The sequence below is a fragment of the Camelina sativa genome, chromosome 7, assembly GCF_000633955.1.
Source record: "Camelina sativa cultivar DH55 chromosome 7, Cs, whole genome shotgun sequence".
In the NCBI taxonomy this organism is placed as follows: domain Eukaryota; kingdom Viridiplantae; phylum Streptophyta; class Magnoliopsida; order Brassicales; family Brassicaceae; genus Camelina; species Camelina sativa.
Window position 1 is genome coordinate 10,444,498 of NC_025691.1, and position 20,889 is coordinate 10,465,386.

Here is a 20,889-nt window from a genome sequence, read left to right on the forward strand (position 1 = left end):
ACCCAAGCATTTCTAGAGGTTTCTTGCTAGGACAACACAGAACGAAGCTCTTTCTATAGATGTTTTTGTCGACAAAGTAACTTGTAGACATGTGACCAACTACTAAGGGGAAGTAAGGTATTGAGACAGTCATGAAGTTAATCCACACCACATCGTCTCCATCATCCCCATTACCAATTTTCTTCTCTGTCACCCAAATCCTAATATTTCTTGTACTTGTGTGTTGTTGTAACACTGAAAACCGATCACCCTTGTAAATGGAGAGGATGCGATTATGGGTAGTACTTCTTCTCCCGGTACACGGTAGAACACAGAAGGTCTTTTCTATCCCTTTTGAAAAATCAAGCATTTGGATTCCGATTCAGGCACACCCTAAACGATTCCGATTCTTCTAACATTTTTTCCTCTTTCTCAAAACGGGTATGATTAAAAACCTTCCACGCATTCGTTGCAATATCCGAAAGTACTGCAAATCTCGTAGTAAATTCGGGCGAAAGCTCAAACGAATTCCAAATCCCAATAATCTTGTAAACCTTTTCGGGTCTACTACCATCGTAACCCATCCATCTGCCACCTATATACCCATCGGTCTCATCCGTGGAAATCCATATAGCCCGATTCAAAAACGGGTTCCAAACCAGGCATCGGTATTCTTCATCCATGTCATACGTGAATAAGTAATAGCCATCGCAGGTCCCCTGGTGATGAAAACGGCCAAGGCGAAAATCAGAGCGTAAATCAGTCACTTTTATAGTCGGTTCGTCCTTGTTGAGATCGACGCTTACCGAATAAAGATGGGAATGTGTCTTTAACAAGATTTCTGGGCGACCACAAGCAAAGTTTCTTTCGACGAATCTCTTATCGTTGAAAAGAGTGTTCCATCCTTTGCAAACTGATCTGAAGCGAACAAGAGATAGAGGTGGAACTCGTACGAGTATCTCTTCTTCCAGATCTGATGGAAGCTGTCTCTCCGACATTAGGGCTTTCTTCGGCACCATTATTAGGGGTTTAATTGTAAAGGAAGGAAAAGTAAAAGTTATTGCACTTTTGCCTTTCGGTTCATATTATATATATATATATATATATAATTCTTTGAGAAAATTGAAACCTCTTCTTTATTTTTGACAAAAAAAAAAAGGAAAAAAAACATATAATGGTATAGAATTATAAGGTGGAAATTGGATACATGCGTCATCTGCTTGGATTATATACTGGTATAGAATTAGAAGGTAGAAATGGGAAATATCTAGGTCTGCCAGAATGTTTTAGTGGTTCTAAAAAGGACATGTTGCAGTTTATTAATAGACTCAAGTCAAGTTTAGGTGGTTGGTATGAGAAAACGTTATTCTTAGGTGGCAAATAAAGGTGTCGAGCGGGTATGATACCCGCGGGCTTAGCCCAAATAGGGAACGGATATAGACACTAGAAATTAGGCCCGTTAAAAAAAAGGCTTTGCGGGTCTAGTCCAAACAGATTGTGGGTTTTAGCGGATTATTCCCGTGGGTTGGCGGATATTTCGGCCCACAGTCTTTAAATATTTAATAAAATAAATATTTAATATAGATAGATAGTTATCCTTTATACTATAAAGCGCAAGTCATCTAGCTAATAAAAAATTGCCACATAATTAAAACCTTAATTATTAAAAAATAAAAAATAACTGAAACTAAAAATTTCTACACCACGTTCATGGGTAGAGAAAAAAAAAATAAAGCATTTTGACAATAATATTTGAAAGTTACGCTAATATATTTTTTTCCACACAATAAATTACCTTTTTATTAACTCGACAATAAATAAATAAAAGGTGAAAATTTTCTTCTATTCATTTGTGAGTCTTTTGTCCCTGCGAAAATCTCATGTTGGAGGCATGGATATGCGGATTAGACATTGCTTTCGACGAGTATACATAGTATATGTTTAACTATCAAGGCATCAACAACATTTGACGCTTTGAAGATAAAGATGTACAAGTCCTACATAAGTTGGATATTGATGTCAAGTTGTCAACATATATGCGGATACGGATACTGCTGGTTATTATCTCATCGTAGTTTCAACGATTTGCATTCCAAGAAGGTTAAATCATTACCTATGAAATGTATATATTGCTTCTCTTCTACATGTCACTACAAGAAAACAGGGGATTTACGATTGCACTAATAGTCACTAAATAGTCGCTAATTCATACATAACGACTAAGTTCCGACTAATAATTGTTGTCGTAAATCGATAGTCGGTAAGGAAATTTAGTCGTAACATAGTCGGTAAATAGCGACAATATTACGACTATTACACGTAGTCGTAATTTAGTAGTTAATATTTACGACTATTTACTGACAATGTTACGACTAATAAAATATGAACGGATGTAGCTTACGAATAGTCGTAATGTAGTCGCCAAATTTAGTGACTAATTGATGACTATTTAAAAAACTATAATCTTATTTATACATCATTTATACAATTATATATTATTATTTTAATAATAATAATTAAATTTTATTAATTATTTTAAATATATTTAAATTATGAATAATATTCTTTTGGAGTAAATTGATACTAAAAANATTTTTGTCAACCTCGTAGTTGTTGTTCGTGCTCTCATGGACTTGTTATGCAGGCTCTGTTTCCTGGCGAAAGTGGAGTAGATCAGCTTGTTAAAATCATCAAGGGTTTGGGTACACCGTACACAAACAAGGGAGAACCGGAGAAGATCAAAGTGCATGAGTTGACTGAAAAGCTTGAGTCCCACAGAACTCTCTGGCATCCCTCCTGAAACCGTTGACCGCCTTGAACATGCCGGTAAGCAGAACCACTTCAGGACATTACACTCGTAAGTCGTAAGAGTCTTCAATGTTTTCTGCACAACCTATTGGTGGTCTCTTCTTCTGAACCGATAAATGTATAAACGAACTAGATTTTAAACAAAACGAATTAATTAACCGAATTAGGCCAAACAAGTTGTGGTTCTAGCTTGAGTTCAACTTTTTTAGGACAGACTTCTAACCAATGAGAACGACTTCAAAAGGGAAAAAAAAAGGTGATTCATAACAAAGCAAACTACATGAAGTTAAATAAAAATAGAATCAAACTTGTAAAAAAAAAAAATTATTGGTTCAGTAGCTTCAGCCAAAGTCTTTCAAAAAACTGTGATCAAACTGGGAACATAGACAGAGGACTGAAACTTAGATACCACTCCATGTATCTTAATCTTTTTGCACATATCTCCCCTCACAATATAGACCCAAGCATTTCTAGAGGTTTCTTGCTAGGACAACACAGAACGAAGCTCTTTCTATAGATGTTTTTGTCGACAAAGTAACTTGTAGACATGTGACCAACTACTAAGGGGAAGTAAGGTATTGAGACAGTCATGAAGTTAATCCACACCACATCGTCTCCATCATCCCCATTACCAATTTTCTTCTCTGTCACCCAAATCCTAATATTTCTTGTACTTGTGTGTTGTTGTAACACTGAAAACCGATCACCCTTGTAAATGGAGAGGATGCGATTATGGGTAGTACTTCTTCTCCCGGTACACGGTAGAACACAGAAGGTCTTTTCTATCCCTTTTGAAAAATCAAGCATTTGGATTCCGATTCAGGCACACCCTAAACGATTCCGATTCTTCTAACATTTTTTCCTCTTTCTCAAAACGGGTATGATTAAAAACCTTCCACGCATTCGTTGCAATATCCGAAAGTACTGCAAATCTCGTAGTAAATTCGGGCGAAAGCTCAAACGAATTCCAAATCCCAATAATCTTGTAAACCTTTTCGGGTCTACTACCATCGTAACCCATCCATCTGCCACCTATATACCCATCGGTCTCATCCGTGGAAATCCATATAGCCCGATTCAAAAACGGGTTCCAAACCAGGCATCGGTATTCTTCATCCATGTCATACGTGAATAAGTAATAGCCATCGCAGGTCCCCTGGTGATGAAAACGGCCAAGGCGAAAATCAGAGCGTAAATCAGTCACTTTTATAGTCGGTTCGTCCTTGTTGAGATCGACGCTTACCGAATAAAGATGGGAATGTGTCTTTAACAAGATTTCTGGGCGACCACAAGCAAAGTTTCTTTCGACGAATCTCTTATCGTTGAAAAGAGTGTTCCATCCTTTGCAAACTGATCTGAAGCGAACAAGAGATAGAGGTGGAACTCGTACGAGTATCTCTTCTTCCAGATCTGATGGAAGCTGTCTCTCCGACATTAGGGCTTTCTTCGGCACCATTATTAGGGGTTTAATTGTAAAGGAAGGAAAAGTAAAAGTTATTGCACTTTTGCCTTTCGGTTCATATTATATATATATATATATATATAATTCTTTGAGAAAATTGAAACCTCTTCTTTATTTTTGACAAAAAAAAAAAGGAAAAAAAACATATAATGGTATAGAATTATAAGGTGGAAATTGGATACATGCGTCATCTGCTTGGATTATATACTGGTATAGAATTAGAAGGTAGAAATGGGAAATATCTAGGTCTGCCAGAATGTTTTAGTGGTTCTAAAAAGGACATGTTGCAGTTTATTAATAGACTCAAGTCAAGTTTAGGTGGTTGGTATGAGAAAACGTTATTCTTAGGTGGCAAATAAAGGTGTCGAGCGGGTATGATACCCGCGGGCTTAGCCCAAATAGGGAACGGATATAGACACTAGAAATTAGGCCCGTTAAAAAAAAGGCTTTGCGGGTCTAGTCCAAACAGATTGTGGGTTTTAGCGGATTATTCCCGTGGGTTGGCGGATATTTCGGCCCACAGTCTTTAAATATTTAATAAAATAAATATTTAATATAGATAGATAGTTATCCTTTATACTATAAAGCGCAAGTCATCTAGCTAATAAAAAATTGCCACATAATTAAAACCTTAATTATTAAAAAATAAAAAATAACTGAAACTAAAAATTTCTACACCACGTTCATGGGTAGAGAAAAAAAAAATAAAGCATTTTGACAATAATATTTGAAAGTTACGCTAATATATTTTTTTCCACACAATAAATTACCTTTTTATTAACTCGACAATAAATAAATAAAAGGTGAAAATTTTCTTCTATTCATTTGTGAGTCTTTTGTCCCTGCGAAAATCTCATGTTGGAGGCATGGATATGCGGATTAGACATTGCTTTCGACGAGTATACATAGTATATGTTTAACTATCAAGGCATCAACAACATTTGACGCTTTGAAGATAAAGATGTACAAGTCCTACATAAGTTGGATATTGATGTCAAGTTGTCAACATATATGCGGATACGGATACTGCTGGTTATTATCTCATCGTAGTTTCAACGATTTGCATTCCAAGAAGGTTAAATCATTACCTATGAAATGTATATATTGCTTCTCTTCTACATGTCACTACAAGAAAACAGGGGATTTACGATTGCACTAATAGTCACTAAATAGTCGCTAATTCATACATAACGACTAAGTTCCGACTAATAATTGTTGTCGTAAATCGATAGTCGGTAAGGAAATTTAGTCGTAACATAGTCGGTAAATAGCGACAATATTACGACTATTACACGTAGTCGTAATTTAGTAGTTAATATTTACGACTATTTACTGACAATGTTACGACTAATAAAATATGAACGGATGTAGCTTACGAATAGTCGTAATGTAGTCGCCAAATTTAGTGACTAATTGATGACTATTTAAAAAACTATAATCTTATTTATACATCATTTATACAATTATATATTATTATTTTAATAATAATAATTAAATTTTATTAATTATTTTAAATATATTTAAATTATGAATAATATTCTTTTGGAGTAAATTGATACTAAAAATAAAATAATATATTTATTATTATAAAATCGTGATTTAAAAAAAAACTGTATTACAAAATAAAATTATAAACATAACTAAAAATAAGAATTCATTATACTCTTAAAAAAAAAAAGTAGATGAACAACTACATAATTAATGGCTTGAAGCACACACTCAAGTCTCGATTGCCTTGTATTCCATCTTTGAAGCCTTTTGTGCCGATTGAAATGACCTTAACATACCACATCCTTCTCTGCAGCAGTCTTCAATCTCAGCTTGATTTCTGCTATTGAAATCTCAGCTTCACTTTTCATGCTCACACACACGATTCTAGTCTCATGCTTAACCAAAAAAGCGCATAGCTTCAGCTACGTTACCAACGATTCCAACATTATCAAATCTCATTCATTTTTCTGTCCTCATCATCTACAACAACTACCATCTGCAAACCCAAAAAAAAATAAGATCCTCTCCTTTAAAGACAGCAAAAGCTGTAACATCCGTGAACCAATTATCGGTTTCTGGGATGGATGTCGAACGACACCAGGGTGGTGTCGGTCGACACCAATGTTTTCTGGTTCAATTTAATTATCGATTTTTGGTCAGTTTGGTTTGGGAAAACCATTGAACCGAGTCTTAAAAGGGAGAAAACGACCCTAGGTCGTGTTTTTGTTTTGTCTCGCCGTTTTTGAGAAAAGCAAAAGAGAGAAAAGTGTTTTGAGGTTCTAGAGAGAGATTGGGAGATTTCCTTGCTGTTCTTGAGAGATCCAAGGCTAGGAAGGAGTTAGAAGCTTTCTAGGAAGGTTGGATTCGTTGTTGTTGGTCTGAATCTTCCTGCAAAGAGATGAGTGCATGACCATGGTTTATCTAAGCTAAGATCTCTAGTTTTTTGTGATTTTGTGCTTATGTGACTGTTTATGTTGAGTTTCCTTTGGTTTTGGCGATTGCTGTGGCTGGGTTTTGCTTCTGGGAATGCATGGAGCGGATTGGAGGAGGTTGAAGGCGAGATTCGGAGTTTCTGATCGGAAGAAATCGATGCTCGACATCGGTGTCGATCGACACTAATTGGGGTGTCGGTCGACACCAAAGCGAGGACGGCTCGATGACTTTGGCGAGTGTCGATCGACACCATGTGGAGGTGTCGGTCAACACCACTAGGGTTTCAGGTTCTTGTCGAGTGTCAGTGTCGATCGACACCACTTGGTGCCGGTCGACACCCTTCCTCAGTTACGACGATGACGTGACTGCTTTGCATTTGCCTGGTTTGTTTGTATTGTTTGTTGTTTGTGGCATGTAGAGATCTTATTGCTTGTGTGTATAGCCCAGTAGATGGGAGGATTGCCTCACTGAGTGTTTATCAAATATTCATGCATCTCAATATGTGTTTGTGGTGCAGGTAAAAGCAAAGTGTGACCGTGGAATCAAAGTAATGAAGAGGAGGATGTTCTAGGGACTCGATTGGATGTTGTCTAGCGTTGTTAGGTAGCTAGAGTTGAGTCATTAGAAACATTGCTAGATTGTTGGATTCATGTCTTCTGATGATTGGTTATTAGATTATTGGTTATCTTGCTATTGGATATTGTTTATGCTATAGTATTGGTATTATTATTGGATATTATTGGATATTGTTATTGGTATTTATTATTCTGTTGTTGTTTGTGATTGTGGTTAGGTGGCTAGTGGGTATAGGACCAGTGGGTATAGGACCACTAGTTGTAGTTATTAATTATTATTATATTATTATTATTTATTATTTAAAAAAAAACGGATCAGATGCTAACACTATCACTACTATATATCACAAACCTTGCTCTGTCGAATATCCTCAATAGCTTGAGAAATACACACAAATCAAGATCGAGCTCTTCATCCTAATATTGAACCTCTTTGATATAATCCTAGAACACACCCAGCTCATTCTAGATAGTTTTGCTCCCTTTCACTGGGAAAAAAAATCAAGGAGACAACATAATCAGCCATGGCTAAGCCTAATCCAATTTGATTGCAGATACACATAGAGACTGGGTTCAATTGATCCAAAATTTCTAAGAAAAAACGATTCAATTTACAACAAAGGGAAAGTGACGCCATTTTCATGGAGAGACAACAAGCTTTGGAAGAGAGCGAACCACCACCACCGTAGAATAGAATCATGAGAAAGATTTCAAATTTATAAATCCGAAATTAAGAAAATAAGAAGAAGAAGGAAGCAAATCTACCTTGTATCAATGAAACAATTGGGTTGAGATCCAAGATCCGAAATCCGCGACAGAGTGCTAGGGTACATCCGAGATCTAACAACTTGAGAGGATGAAAACAAACAGAGATGAAGATAGAATTGATTGAAGCCATAGGTGGAGGAACAAAGAAGAATCGCCACACAAAAAAAAATGGAAAAAAAAAAAGGAGACATAGGACAAGAAGAGAAAGTTTCATCGGCTAAGGAGAAAGAGAGAAGGGGAGAAAAAGAGAATGGGAGAAAAAAGAAGGAAGAGATTTTGTCCGTTGGATTAAATCAATCAACGGTTGATAGTGCAATCCTTGAGTTTACATATCATCCAATGAAAAAGCTTCATTATTTAAAGAATATTTTTTTTTTTTGATACAACAGGAAACAAAGCAAAACTTTATAATTTCATATGTTTTTGCAGTTTTAAATACATACTTTAGGAAACGAGATTTAAATTTTAGGATTTGGAAGTTGGGGTCTTAGATTTAGAAGAATGTGATATTTGATTTAGATTTTTAAAAAATGATTAGTTTTAGGTTTGAAAATGACTATATTAAATAAATTTATAAGTAAATAGTTTTTGGAAAAATTGAATTATATGTAAATAATAAATAGTCTTACACATTGATTTTATACATATATAATGGTTATATTATATCTTGGTTGAATGGTTTATGCTTTAATTTCTATATAAGTATTATAAAAGTTTAAATTTTGAAAGTTTAAGGTATAAACTATAGGATTTGGGGTATAGGTTTAAGATTTAGGGTTAAGTTTTGATAAAAATATAAGATTTGGAAAACTATAAGTTTTTGGATATATTATATCAGTTAGACTTTCTTATATAAGTATTAAAGCTTGGTTTTATGTATATATATAATAATGGTTTAGTTTTGATTTTATGGTTTATGAATTAATTTTTAAGATCAAGAATTGAAAGTTCAAGATTTAGAGTTTATAATATAAGTTTTAGAGTTTAGTAAAGGGTTTGAGGTGAAATTTTAATTTTCTTAAATAGCGACTGATATGCGACTTCTTAGCGACTTTTACCATGAATCGCATATTAGTCGCTAAATTGAAATTTTTTACCATAAATCGCATATTAGTCGCTAAATTGATGACTATTTAGCGACTATTTGTTCGGTATGCGATAGTCATTAAATAGTCGCTAAATTACGACTACAATATTTAGTCGCAAAAAAACGACTAATATACGACCAAAAATTTGTGGTCGTAAAATGGTAGCCTAATAGTCGCTACATAATCGCCAAAAATGACGACTACATATGTAGTCGCCATTTGTAGTCGTAAAACCCGTGTTTTCTTGTAGTGTGTGCATATCTACTGTTTTTTCTAATGGATTTCATGTCTTTTGTAGTTCAGCATCTCATCTTATTCTCTCTCTTACAGATCCTCTTCTGCATCGATGCAACAATTGTTAAGAGGGTGTAGAGAATAGAAAAAGTGGTAGATAAAGATCGAACGATGAAGCACAAGAAGAATTGAATAAAGGTTTGGAGAAGTCGAGACACTACAACTGATAATAAGGTTCGTCATGTCTTGGTTACTTAACATATTAATTTAGAAAATTATTAGATTTTATCTATTTTTGGTTATTCAAATTATAATTAAGAAGTTATATACTCATAAAAACAAAATAAAAATCTTAGATCATCTATACATAAAAGATAGTTGAGTTTATATATTTTTATTTTGAACACTACGCATGCCAACAAAAAGAGTTTAGATCAAACAAACTACCATGAAGATTTTTTTATCCAAAAAGAAAACAATAATCAGAATACTAAAGTGTATTCGGAACATTTTTTTTTTTTTTACAAAAACCATTGTAAGTGATAGACATTTGGGTTATTTGGCGAAAACATATGTTTCTGAAACTTAATTATGAATGTGATACAGTCACTATTTAGAATTAGATAAACCCACAATTTTCACTGTTCTACTATTTTCGTCATCCTTTTTTGCCATTCAATTATCTTATTTATTACATTTTACGCCATCGAACAGTTCCTGTAGTGAAACCCTATTTTGTGGCTTTTCTTTTTCCCCAAAGCCAGTTACGAGTCCTTTTCCACGAGTATATTGTTCAGACTGTAAAAACACGATTCGAATCGTGTCGTAATTCCTGTTCAAAAACGCGGCCGCGGAGGCCGCATAGGCGCCGGTTAAACGCTCGGCAGCGGACCTCCACCGCGATATTGCTCAAATCGGTGTTCAAATCGGAAAACGAAAAAAACGAAGAAATTTTGTCTTTTTAGTCTAGAATAATATGCTATATCTCAGATCTACAACTTAGTTATCGAAATCAGTTGAATTGGAATTTAATTTACCCAAAACAAGTCAAGGAAATAACCAGCGGCCATGGAATAGGGTTACTGGTTTTGCTGAGATCGAATAAAAAAGATGATTTTGAAATGACTATTTTGCCCCTCATTAATAAAATTGACTAAAAAACACAAAACAAGCATGTAGGGTATTGAACTCTGGTTCGGTTGGCTTTACATACCAACTAAAACCACTGGACTAAGCTCGAAACTTTGATACATGTTACACTTTCAGTATATTATACATAGAGATAAATAAAACCCCTAAAACTAGTCCCCGATTTAAATCCGATTTACTGATTAATTGCTAGGCCCTCACTCACCGCCCGACTATTCTACAATGATTCAGTTGTACAGAGAAATCATAGAGTACACTAATATGAGAGTACGGATAACAACACTTATACTCACTAATGCCTTTAAATAGAGATGTGTACGGGATATATTATAACCGTACACACATATATGGTTATACCAATCCGTACATTTATAGAAGAGTACGGGTTAAAATAGATCCAAAATCCCCGCTTTTATGGATTCACGTTTATGGTTATAATCTATCCCGTACACATATATATGTCATGATGGACTTAATACAACCCGTACACATATTTCGGAGTACGGATAACAATGACTCAGTTGTACATAGTTTTCAACCTGTACACTAATATGAGAGTACACATGTATATGTCTTCAAATAGACATGTGTACGGGATATATTATAACCGTACTCATATTTATGGGTACACCAAAATGTACATACAATACAATCCGTACATTTATAGAAGAGTACGGGTAATAATTGGCTTAATACTACCCGTACACATATTTCAGAGTACGGATAACAATGAAACGGGCCGAGAAATTAAGCCCAATTACGAGTACACTGGATTCAGCCCATAAAATTCCCTCTGCTTCCACCCTCTCTCTCCTTCTCCTCGGCTTCCACCCTCTCTCTCTCCTCTAACGAAACCAAAAACCCACGCAGGGCTAACTAGTAATCTCCACCAATCTCCTCTGTCCCATCATTATGCTCTATCTCTATTCTCATCTATCTCTTAACATCCTGTTTTTTCTGTTTTATATAGTGATAGTACCCAACACCCAATTAAGTTCTGAAAACGTATTAAAATCCCAAGAAACCCTAGACATTTTAACCAAAAAAATAGGAGATAGACATGGTCGTCGACGTAAAAATAAACTTAGATTCGATAGCAAACAGACAGGTTTCTTACATCTATATAGATCACTATTAAATGTATTAATTAATGAATTATTTTATCATGTTCATTTTCATTTATTTTTATTGACTTCATTTTCAGTTGTGTACATTTATACCATCAACTGAATGTTACTATAATAAAACAAAAGATTTGGTATAATACTATCAAATCCCGATTCTAAGAATTTTTTCGGTGCATAGCACCAAGTAAACACTAGTTTTATATAATTTTAAATATCTATCTTTTAAAAGTATGTGGTAACACAAATAAATTTAATGTAAAAAAATTAAAACATCTATAAAAACCAATATAAACATTAATTTTTAAAAAAATATTCTTAAAATTATTATTTCTTTATTTTATTTTTTTTTTTTGAATATATTATTTAGGCCCGCAGGGCGGACTTGGACATAATTTTTATATCTGCGAGCTTAGCGGGCCGGCCCGTTGCGGTCTAGGAGATAGAAATTGCCCGTCGCGGACGGTTTAGATGGACGCGGGCCGGCCCGTTTGACACGTTTAGTGGCAAAGAATTTTTGTTGAAATCATTGGCCCTAGCTCTTCCTGTGTACGCCATGCATGTTTCAAGTTGACTAAACAACCGTGCAGACAACTCACAAGTGTAATGTGTCAGCTTTGGTGGAATGCAAGTGAAGATAAGCACAAGATGCATTGGGTTTCTTGGGAGAAGGTTTGTCAGTCAAAGAAGCGGGGTGTGCTTGGTTTTAGAGACATTGGTCATTTTAATCAGGCGCTCCTAGCCAAACAAGCATGGCGGTTGTTGGATGAACCAAATTCATTACTGGCTTGAGTATATAAAGCAAGGTATTTTCATGACAAACTTTTTCTAGAAACAAAACTTGGAAATAGACCTTCTTATGCATGGCGCAGTATCATGTATAGCCGTGAATTATTAGAGCGAGCGGAGAGTTATGAAGTCTAAAGGTGATGGTCGGGAAACTAATGTTTGGCTTGATAAGTGGGTTTGTGATGATTTCCCACGACATCCTTTCAACAGAGAACTCAACTTGAAAGTGTCTTCGTTAATAACAGAGGATAGGGCTTGGAACCTGCAACTGGATAATGAATTGTTTCCTCCTTGTATAATCCTTTTGAATCTCACCAAATCACAAACTTTTTAAATAAAATATTTAATAATTTTACCAAATATCCTAAAAACTCTCTTTAAATCTCTCAAAATTCAAATTTTCCTAAATCTCACAAAATCTTTCAAAATCATGGTTTCAATACACCTCCTAAATCACAACATGCATGATTTTATGTTTTCGTTAAACAATTGTGACCACCTACCCATGTTCACTTGTAAGCTATCTAAGGGTTAATAGATTCTCCCTCTCCCCACTAATACAAGGATTCATCCTGAAATCTCTTGGGATAAAAGTTAGAGACTAGCCATTAACTGATGCTTATCTTTTGATTTATTAATTACTATAGTTTTTTGGTTAAGGCGTAGCCTCTTTATGATTCCAACTAGCTTCTTTCTTAATTTGGTCCTCATATGTCACTTTTACTCCTTTTTCGAAGCCATTGATTAATATACTTGTGGCTCATTGCTAGGACGTCATCATACTCAATCCATGCCTAACATTATCTTTTAAGGTTTACCGAAATGTGAGTTGTGACTGTTTCAAATGACCTTCATTAGGCCAATATTTCGATGTGTTAGTTCCGTAAGATTACTATCTCACATATCCAGGGATTTCTTGAATATAAATCTCAACTTTGTAATGTGTGTTGCATACTTCGCTCATGTCATAAGGCTTCACTGAAGCCGCTTCAGCTATGATGTCATTGTCTTTATGACAATCATATTGGCCTATTGGCCTTTCACGGGTATCACTTTCTTTTGATCTAATTGAGTTTTTTTAAGTTTCCATTACAAATAAGTAATCACTAACTAGATTCGAGCTATAAATGGATGAGAAAGCTACCTTCAATTGCCTGAAGCGTGAAATCGTGAACAAGTGGTATATCATTCAACTTTAAAGCATACTCAAAACTTCAAAACCAAATTGTTAAACATAAACTCAGGATAAGAACACAGAACATATCATTAGTAGAAAAACATATAACTATTTATTTAAGCTCTTACTCTACGTTAGCTTATTGGAGAAAGTTTTCCTCATCCATATTAAAAATAACACGTAAAAATGTGGTATATTGCGGTGGGGTTGGACCGTCAACTCTAAATAATTTCACAATTTACAAAAAGAAACAAATTACATATCTTACAAAATCCCCGAAATACGATAGTTAATTTCAAATGCATTTTCACTTACTTTTGAAACTTAACAAAGAAAAATGAAGAAATATAAATTAAAAACCTCATTTGGAGCACGCATTATTAAAACCCCCATTCAATTTTTGTTCCACTCTCAAATCTACACCGTTATTCTCGTCTGTTCCAACCACACTTGTCCCATCCGATCCACACCGTCCACTTCCATCCTTGAAATATTAGTATTGCACAAATTAGGATACTACTACTGTCACTCTCTTTTTCCTTAAGTCTTAATTAATTCATTCTTTCATGTATTTGTTATAAAGCTTCCCTTTAAATATAAGAAAAAGTCACGACCAAAAATATATAAATCGAAACGCATGGATCAGGCCTTCATCAAGTATAGGTAGTGGCATCAAGAATCTTTGTAATCAGTATCTGGCGGCTGCTGTGTTGTGGTGACCTTTCCTTCTTCATTATATATATTTCACTCTCTCCGGTCAGCAAAAAAAAATTTAACCCTTTCAATCTCTCAAAGAGCCACCACCACCACCACAATAACAATGTCTCTTCTTCTTCTCCCTACGAATTTACAACAATGCCCTTCTCCATCCACCTTCCCTTCTCCGTCGTCCACTCTTCTGTCTCCGTCTCCTCCTTCCACCGTCTTCTCCGTCGTCGTCCCTCGTCGGAGATGTCTCAGATTGGTTTCTTCTTGTGTCTCTACCGTTCCAACCTCTGTTTCTAATGGCTCTGCTCCCGCTTCTGTTGTTGTCGTTGAGCGAGAGCAGATTCGTCTTGGTCTTCCTAGTAAAGGACGTATGGCTGCTGATGCGATTGATCTTCTCAAGGTTTGTGATTTTTTTACCTGTTTGGGTCTCCCAGTCTCAACAAACATAAAGACTCAGACTCTTTTTTTTTTCTCGTAAATGGTTTCAATTGAGACTAATTTATAATTACTTAGCTTTCAGCTTCTGTGTTTGTGAAACTTTGATTGGTTCTGAGAAGTTGATTGATTCAACTCAAACTTTGATTGGTTATGAGAATTTAATTTAAGCAAAGTTGGGATCTTTATAAAGATCGAATCTTGGCTATTTCTATTGTTATAGCTCCATTGACTCACTGAAATGTTGTTCTCCCTCTCACTTTGAGTGAAGTGACACATAGTGATTTGTAAATCTCATATCACGATTTTGACGTTTCCTGTTTGTTGTGAAGGACTGTCAACTGTTTGTTAAACAAGTCAATCCTAGGCAATATGTTGCACAAATTCCTCAGGTAATGCTTTCAAAGCAAACTCAAAACCACAGTGTGTTTGTTTTTAGGTTTGTGTATGACTTATTGCTGGTGTTTTCTTTTATGTTCTTCAGTTACCAAACACTGAAGTTTGGTTTCAACGGCCAAAAGATATTGTCAGGAAGTTACTCTCAGGAGATTTGGATCTAGGCATCGTTGGCCTTGACACGCTTAGTGAATATGGTCAGGTAAGTGATGACCATAACAGTTTACTACTCTTGAAGAGTTTTGGTATCATGTTCAGAATGTAAGAATTCTTAGTGGTGGTGGTTAGTATCATTATGCTCATTGTAGAGATAAAACCACTAGTTGTTGTGCTAGCCTATATAGAATTTAGAATACATATTTTCTCTGGATGGCCTCGTTTGTATCATGAGTAAGATGTTTGAGTTTTCATTCTAGGAAAATGAAGATCTAATCATTGTCCATGAAGCTCTCAACTTTGGAGACTGCCACCTGTCTATTGCGGTATGCTCTAATCTGTTATCATTGGGGTCTTCATATCATTACTGCAGATGGTTTACTAATTGCATCTCAAATGATCTCAGATACCCAACTATGGGATATTTGAGAATATAAATTCTCTGAAGGAGCTAGCACAAATGCCCCAATGGAGTGAGGAGAGACCCTTACGCCTTGCTACTGGCTTCACTTATGTATGATGAGTTACAGATTCTCCTTTGGTGCGCTGTTGTCATTAATATCTCTCAGAGTTCATTTTGCTTCAATATAATATTTGGGAATGATTCAACTTGTTTTTGCAGCTCGGCCCCAAATTTATGAAAGAAAACGGCATTAAGCATGTGACATTTTCAACTGCAGACGGAGCACTGGAGGCAGCTCCCGCGGTGAGCTTACATTATTTTACATCTACGACATAGCTATGCTGTATTGTCAGACAATGGTTCTTCCATAGCGATAGAAAAGAGACCAATTTTTTCAATGAAACTATAGTTTGCTGCATCTTCATGATTGCATCTGGTGTACTAATGTTTTAGATCAATCTACATGGTTTATTTCCTTATCCTTTGTTGCTTGTCTAGTTTAAACGTAGATTTGCCTATGGTAGAAAGATTTGTCAACGAAAATTCTAACATTTGGCATTAAGTTCCTTATCCTTTGTTGTTTGTCTAGTTGAAGCTTAGAATTGCCTATGGTGGAAAGATTTGTCAACGAAAATTCTAACATTTGGCATTAAGTTCCTTGTATTGTTATCTGAAAATAAGTGTTAAGCTGATATGCTCTGTAGAAGATAATGTTGTCAGTTTGTACTTTGTAGTGTCCTGATTTCATATCTACTGTACACTGTCATCAGTATATGTTGACTCGTATGTTCTTGTTAATTAGATGGGCATAGCTGATGCCATTTTGGACCTTGTGAGTAGTGGGACAACACTCAAAGAGAATAACTTAAAAGAGATAGAGGGAGGTGTTGTGCTGGAAAGTCAGGTGATGCGAACTTCTTGGTACCATGACTGTCTGTTTAGAATCTGTTGGCGACAATCAATCCTCAACATCTCTTTTTTCATTTTCAGGCGGCACTTGTAGCAAGTAGAAGAGCATTGACCGAGAGAAAAGGGGCACTGAACACAGTACACGAGATTCTTGAGAGATTGGAGGCGCATCTAAAGGCGGATGGCCAATTCACTGTATGCACTTGGTTCCTATGATGTTTTTTTTTTCCTTATTCACCTTCGCTTTCTTTTCTCTAATAATTTAATTTCAGGTTGTTGCAAACATGAGGGGAAATAGTGCTGAGGAAGTGGCTGAGCGTGTGTTGAGCCAACCATCATTGTCAGGATTGCAGGTAATGTTTCAATATAGCTAAAACTGAAATCCTCAAGCCTTAGTTTTTAAGTTCTTTCTGATTATTTATGGCTTTCTTACAATGAGCAGGGACCAACAATAAGCCCAGTTTACTGTACAAAAGATGGCAAAGTATCAGTTGACTACTATGCAATCGTGATTTGTGTACCAAAAAAGGCCCTATATGACTCTGTGAAGCAACTGAGAGCGGTTAGTTATCCCTGTTGTTTACTACTTCCATCCCAATGTTTAAATCTTGATATCTACTTGGATTCATCCATAGTTGGCGTTCTGAAAATATTCTATGTTTCCACTTTTGCATTGATCACGTGTTTATCGATCCCTCTCTTGGTTCTCTTAGTCATGGTTAGAAATGTTATTGCAGGTCGGAGGCAGCGGGGTATTAGTGTCACCTCTGACCTACATTTTTGATGAGGATACTCCAAGATGGGGTCAGCTCCTGAGAAACCTCGGGATTTAAATGTCTTGCTAAGGAAGATGCATATGCTGATCAAGTTTTAAGAAGACTCTTTGGTGTAAATCTCTGAGTTATGGTACCTTTTTATTTTATTTTCTTTTTCCTCACCATGTCGTCCTCCTTGCTGTTGTAATTTTTACCTCTCGTTTCTGTATGGATCTTATTCGTTGCTGTTAATTCCGTTGGAACAATAAGAACAAGCCTTTTAAATAATACATTATATTTTTTTTTTTTTTGAATCTAATGTTAAATTATATTAAAAAAAAAATAAAACGTTTTTACAACTTGTGCAACATAATATGAAAGGAAATTTGTTGAGAATATTAGAAGAAAAATCTTATGCTAAACTCGAGATTGCAGCCACATTTGAAAACCTTCATCGTATCTCCGATCACCCATTAGATCTATAGCAAGGAGCTGGTCTCTAACCTGCCTATCAACCCAGGCAATAATGGTATCCGCAGGCTGTGACGGCTCACCATGCCTGCGTCCATTTCTTTCCCTCCAGACCGTATAAACCACTACTTGAAATAAGTAGCGAATAAGAAAACCTTCTACCAGCTGAAAATTCGAGTTAGAGATGTAATCGAGAAGAAAAGACCAGTCTGTTGTAAAACGTGTCTTCATCAGTCCCTTGGCAAGAGCAGACCACACAATCGAGACAAAAGGACAAACAAAGAAAAGATGATCCCGCGTTTCCAAGGTAAGTTGACAAAAAACACAAAGACCCGCTGCTTGCCCATTCCACGCAACCATACGAGCACCACTTGATAACCGATCCAAAGCCGCCAGCCATACACAAAACGAGTACTTAGGCTTTGCATGACCAAACCAGACACCCCGATGCCATGACACAATGCTTGACGTAGTACGAGTGTGGTTCCAAGTGTCGTGAGTTGAAAATTTGTGGTGATAAACATCGTTTTTCCCTCGCCAAAGTACCTTGTCCTCCTTCTCCTGGCGTTGTTGCCACTGAAGTAACAAACGATCCTCGATCACATTGAGATGGTCTGCACGATGCCGTCTATGACGACGACGAGACCACGCCGCTGCCACAGAACTCTGCCAGCTGATCCCCAAGTCTAAAACCCCACTGTTCCCTACCACATCCGCTAGTGTGCCCATACTTGACCAGTTATCGAACCAGAATGAAGTGTTTTCTCCATTTCCTACCTTCACTTTACAAAAAGATTTAGCAAGATCACGGTACTTTAAGAGTTTTACCCATATCCACGAACCCAGACTTGTAGTACTTTTAAGTGACCAAAACAAAACCTGCTTCAGCAGATTCGTATGAACCCATTGTACCCAGAGGGACTCACCTTTTGAAACTAGCCGCCATATTAGCTTCAAACAACAGACCACATTAGCCTCATGCAGTGATCTTAAACCAAGACCACCCTCACTTTTTGGTCTGCAAACAACTTCTCACGCCACTTTCGCCTTTCTAGTACTCATCTCTATGCCAGACCAGAGAAACACCGAACACATGGAGTTGATCTCATCTAGACACTCCCGAGGCTACCTATAAGCACCCATCCAAAATGTATAAACGCTCCAGAGAACAGAGGATATCAAATTAAAGCAACCAGCAAAAGAGAGAGAGCGGACTGTCCAAGAGCCAATCCTCTTTCTGATCTGTTCTAATAAGGGGGAGCAGTCTGCAGTGGTAAGACATTTGGTGACTAGGGGAAGCCCCAGATATCGAACCGGCAATGAGCCTATGACAAGAACAGAGTAGACTTCTCCAAACTTATACTGAGACCGGATATCTGCGCGAACTTAGTGAAAACCTCAATAATACCCTCAATAGATCTAGCTTTACCATCTGAGAGAACCATAAGATCATCTGCAAAACTAAGATGAGTGAGACCAAGCGAACGACACCGAGGATGATACCCAAATATCTGATCACCCGCCGCCCTATCAAGCAATTTAGATAGAACATCCATACATATCACAAACAAGTATGGAGATAGGGAACAGCCCTGACGAACTCATTTGTTCATTAGTTATCACTTGCTTGTCTGTGTTTTTGCTAAACTGGGACCTGTTTTGGTCTCAGAAACCAATTCCTTCACACATGCTCAGTCTTGGGAGTTATCAGTCTCTAGGAAGGTATGCTAAATTGGCCATTTTGTGACTGACATGAAGTCAGTCGCTTCCTAATTTTGTATCATCAGTGCTATTATTAGATTAACATTGTAATAGTTGTAATATAAGAGGGGGAGGGGGAACAAAAGATGATGCTTTGCACTCAAAATCCAAACAAATAAAGAATACACAAACACACACATACACAACACACACACACACACACACTCAAACACAGACAAATACAGGCAAACACATAGATATCACAAATATTGATTTGCATACATTCATATAGATACACTTAAAGAGTACATGACTTTTCTCTCTGGATTTTGGGTGTTTCAGCTAAAAGTGCAAGGTGGAAGAGGTAGTGTAAAGAGGTGCAGATATTTCAGTCGAAGATTCTTTCTTCTTGAAGAAAAAGAAATCTGCCACAAGCGGAATGATAGGTTTCTTCTTCTTCTTCTTTGTAGTCTTCACAAAATACCCATCTCTGTTTCCTTTGTTACTCTCAAGTATCTGAGCCAATGAAGGATACTCTTTCTGTATCCTCCTCGTCAGCTCTTTCCTCCTCTCTTCCTCTCCGCTTTTTTTCTCTTTTGGTTCCTTGAAGCTCACAGATTTGGCCATGGCTGCTGCGCTCTTCCCTGCTGCATTAGCCTCGGCTTTCGCCATCTTTGACATGTTCTTATGTAGCTCGGCGTTTAAAGTAGCTAAAGCCACCTCTGTCTCTGACTCTCTCTCCTTCAACATCTTCACCTCTGTCTTTGTTTCCGTTATCTCAGCTTCAAGCTTCTTCAAAACATCCATGATCTCTTCTTTTGGACCTTGAGGAGAAGAGGGCAACAAGGAGTGTTGCTTCCATGGAGAAGATGGTAAAGAAGTGGTCTGGCTGATACTAGGACTAGCAATAGGACTTACCGATATAGCACTCTGGCTGATGCTAGGACTAGCAACAGGAGTTCTTGGTTTAGCGGCCTGGCTGATGCTACGAGTAGCAATAGGACTTGCCGGTTTAGAGTTTAAGGTTTGAGTTTGTATCGGTAGCATAATCCGTTGGCCAAATATGGCAACAGCTTCTTTAACTGAGCTAAAAGGACGAGATGTATCGACATGATGTTGTTTGACTTGTTTATTTTCTTCCATCTCGTCTATATCCATGGAGGAACAATAATAGATAGAGAAGAAGGTATTGTATTGTTAATGTTTGGTTGAATCGGTTTGATTTCTTTGCTTTTACAGCAAATTATAGGCATAGATTTGATTACCATTGTGTCAAGGTGAAGACAAAACCATTCTAAGTACTTTTAGAAGTTGACTTGCCAACTACTTTTTGTTTCCTAATCTCTTTACAATGTCCAGTATTAGTAAACAGTAGAAA

General features: G+C 36.5%; 5 protein-coding genes and 1 long non-coding RNA gene across 6 annotated transcripts; 1 reads left to right on the top strand and 5 right to left on the bottom strand.

Annotated features, from left to right (window-relative positions):
* On the bottom strand, positions 316 to 1,021 carry LOC104700872 (putative F-box protein At1g58090). The gene is made up of 2 exons (XM_010416474.2): positions 786 to 1,021; positions 316 to 698 (listed from the first exon to the last, which is right to left on the bottom strand). The coding sequence occupies exons 1-2, from the start codon at positions 996 to 998 to the stop codon at positions 342 to 344; spliced, it is 570 nt and encodes a 189-aa protein (XP_010414776.1). The 5' UTR covers positions 999 to 1,021; the 3' UTR covers positions 316 to 341.
* LOC104704512 (putative F-box protein At1g58090) lies at positions 3,587 to 4,243 on the bottom strand. The gene has a single exon (XM_010420587.1). It carries the CDS (start codon positions 4,241 to 4,243, stop codon positions 3,587 to 3,589), a length of 657 nt encoding a protein of 218 aa, XP_010418889.1.
* Positions 5,860 to 8,238, bottom strand: LOC104700871. Its single transcript, XR_753665.2, has 3 exons — positions 8,014 to 8,238; positions 7,601 to 7,736; positions 5,860 to 6,236 (listed from the first exon to the last, which is right to left on the bottom strand). It is a non-coding gene; the product is annotated as an uncharacterized LOC104700871 (long non-coding RNA).
* Positions 14,210 to 17,627, top strand: LOC104750223 (ATP phosphoribosyltransferase 1, chloroplastic). Its single transcript, XM_010416477.2, has 11 exons — positions 14,210 to 14,685; positions 15,053 to 15,112; positions 15,205 to 15,318; positions 15,533 to 15,598; positions 15,679 to 15,786; positions 15,895 to 15,978; positions 16,478 to 16,579; positions 16,666 to 16,779; positions 16,857 to 16,937; positions 17,027 to 17,146; positions 17,322 to 17,627. Exons 1-11 carry the CDS (start codon positions 14,398 to 14,400, stop codon positions 17,415 to 17,417), a joined length of 1,233 nt encoding a protein of 410 aa, XP_010414779.1. The 5' UTR covers positions 14,210 to 14,397; the 3' UTR covers positions 17,418 to 17,627.
* LOC109125422 lies at positions 17,712 to 18,170 on the bottom strand. Its single transcript, XM_019227043.1, has one exon. The coding sequence runs from the start codon at positions 18,168 to 18,170 to the stop codon at positions 17,757 to 17,759; it is 414 nt and encodes a 137-aa protein (XP_019082588.1). The 3' UTR covers positions 17,712 to 17,756.
* Positions 19,647 to 20,705, bottom strand: LOC104700876. The gene has a single exon (XM_010416478.1). It carries the CDS (start codon positions 20,667 to 20,669, stop codon positions 19,854 to 19,856), a length of 816 nt encoding a protein of 271 aa, XP_010414780.1. The 5' UTR covers positions 20,670 to 20,705; the 3' UTR covers positions 19,647 to 19,853.

Coding starts and splice junctions, on each gene's coding strand:
- LOC104700872 (XM_010416474.2), bottom strand. CDS start 998: ATGGTGCCGAAGAAAGCCCTAATGTCGGAGAGACAGCTTCCATCAGAT. Junction 699..785: donor CACATTCCCATCTTTATTCG/GTAAGCGTCGAT, acceptor TTTCATCACCAG/GGGACCTGCGATGGCTATTA.
- LOC104704512 (XM_010420587.1), bottom strand. CDS start 4,243: ATGGTGCCGAAGAAAGCCCTAATGTCGGAGAGACAGCTTCCATCAGAT.
- LOC104750223 (XM_010416477.2), top strand. CDS start 14,398: ATGTCTCTTCTTCTTCTCCCTACGAATTTACAACAATGCCCTTCTCCA. Junction 16,780..16,856: donor AGGCGGATGGCCAATTCACT/GTATGCACTTGG, acceptor ATTTAATTTCAG/GTTGTTGCAAACATGAGGGG. Junction 16,938..17,026: donor CATCATTGTCAGGATTGCAG/GTAATGTTTCAA, acceptor TACAATGAGCAG/GGACCAACAATAAGCCCAGT.
- LOC109125422 (XM_019227043.1), bottom strand. CDS start 18,170: ATGGTTGCGTGGAATGGGCAAGCAGCGGGTCTTTGTGTTTTTTGTCAA.
- LOC104700876 (XM_010416478.1), bottom strand. CDS start 20,669: ATGGATATAGACGAGATGGAAGAAAATAAACAAGTCAAACAACATCAT.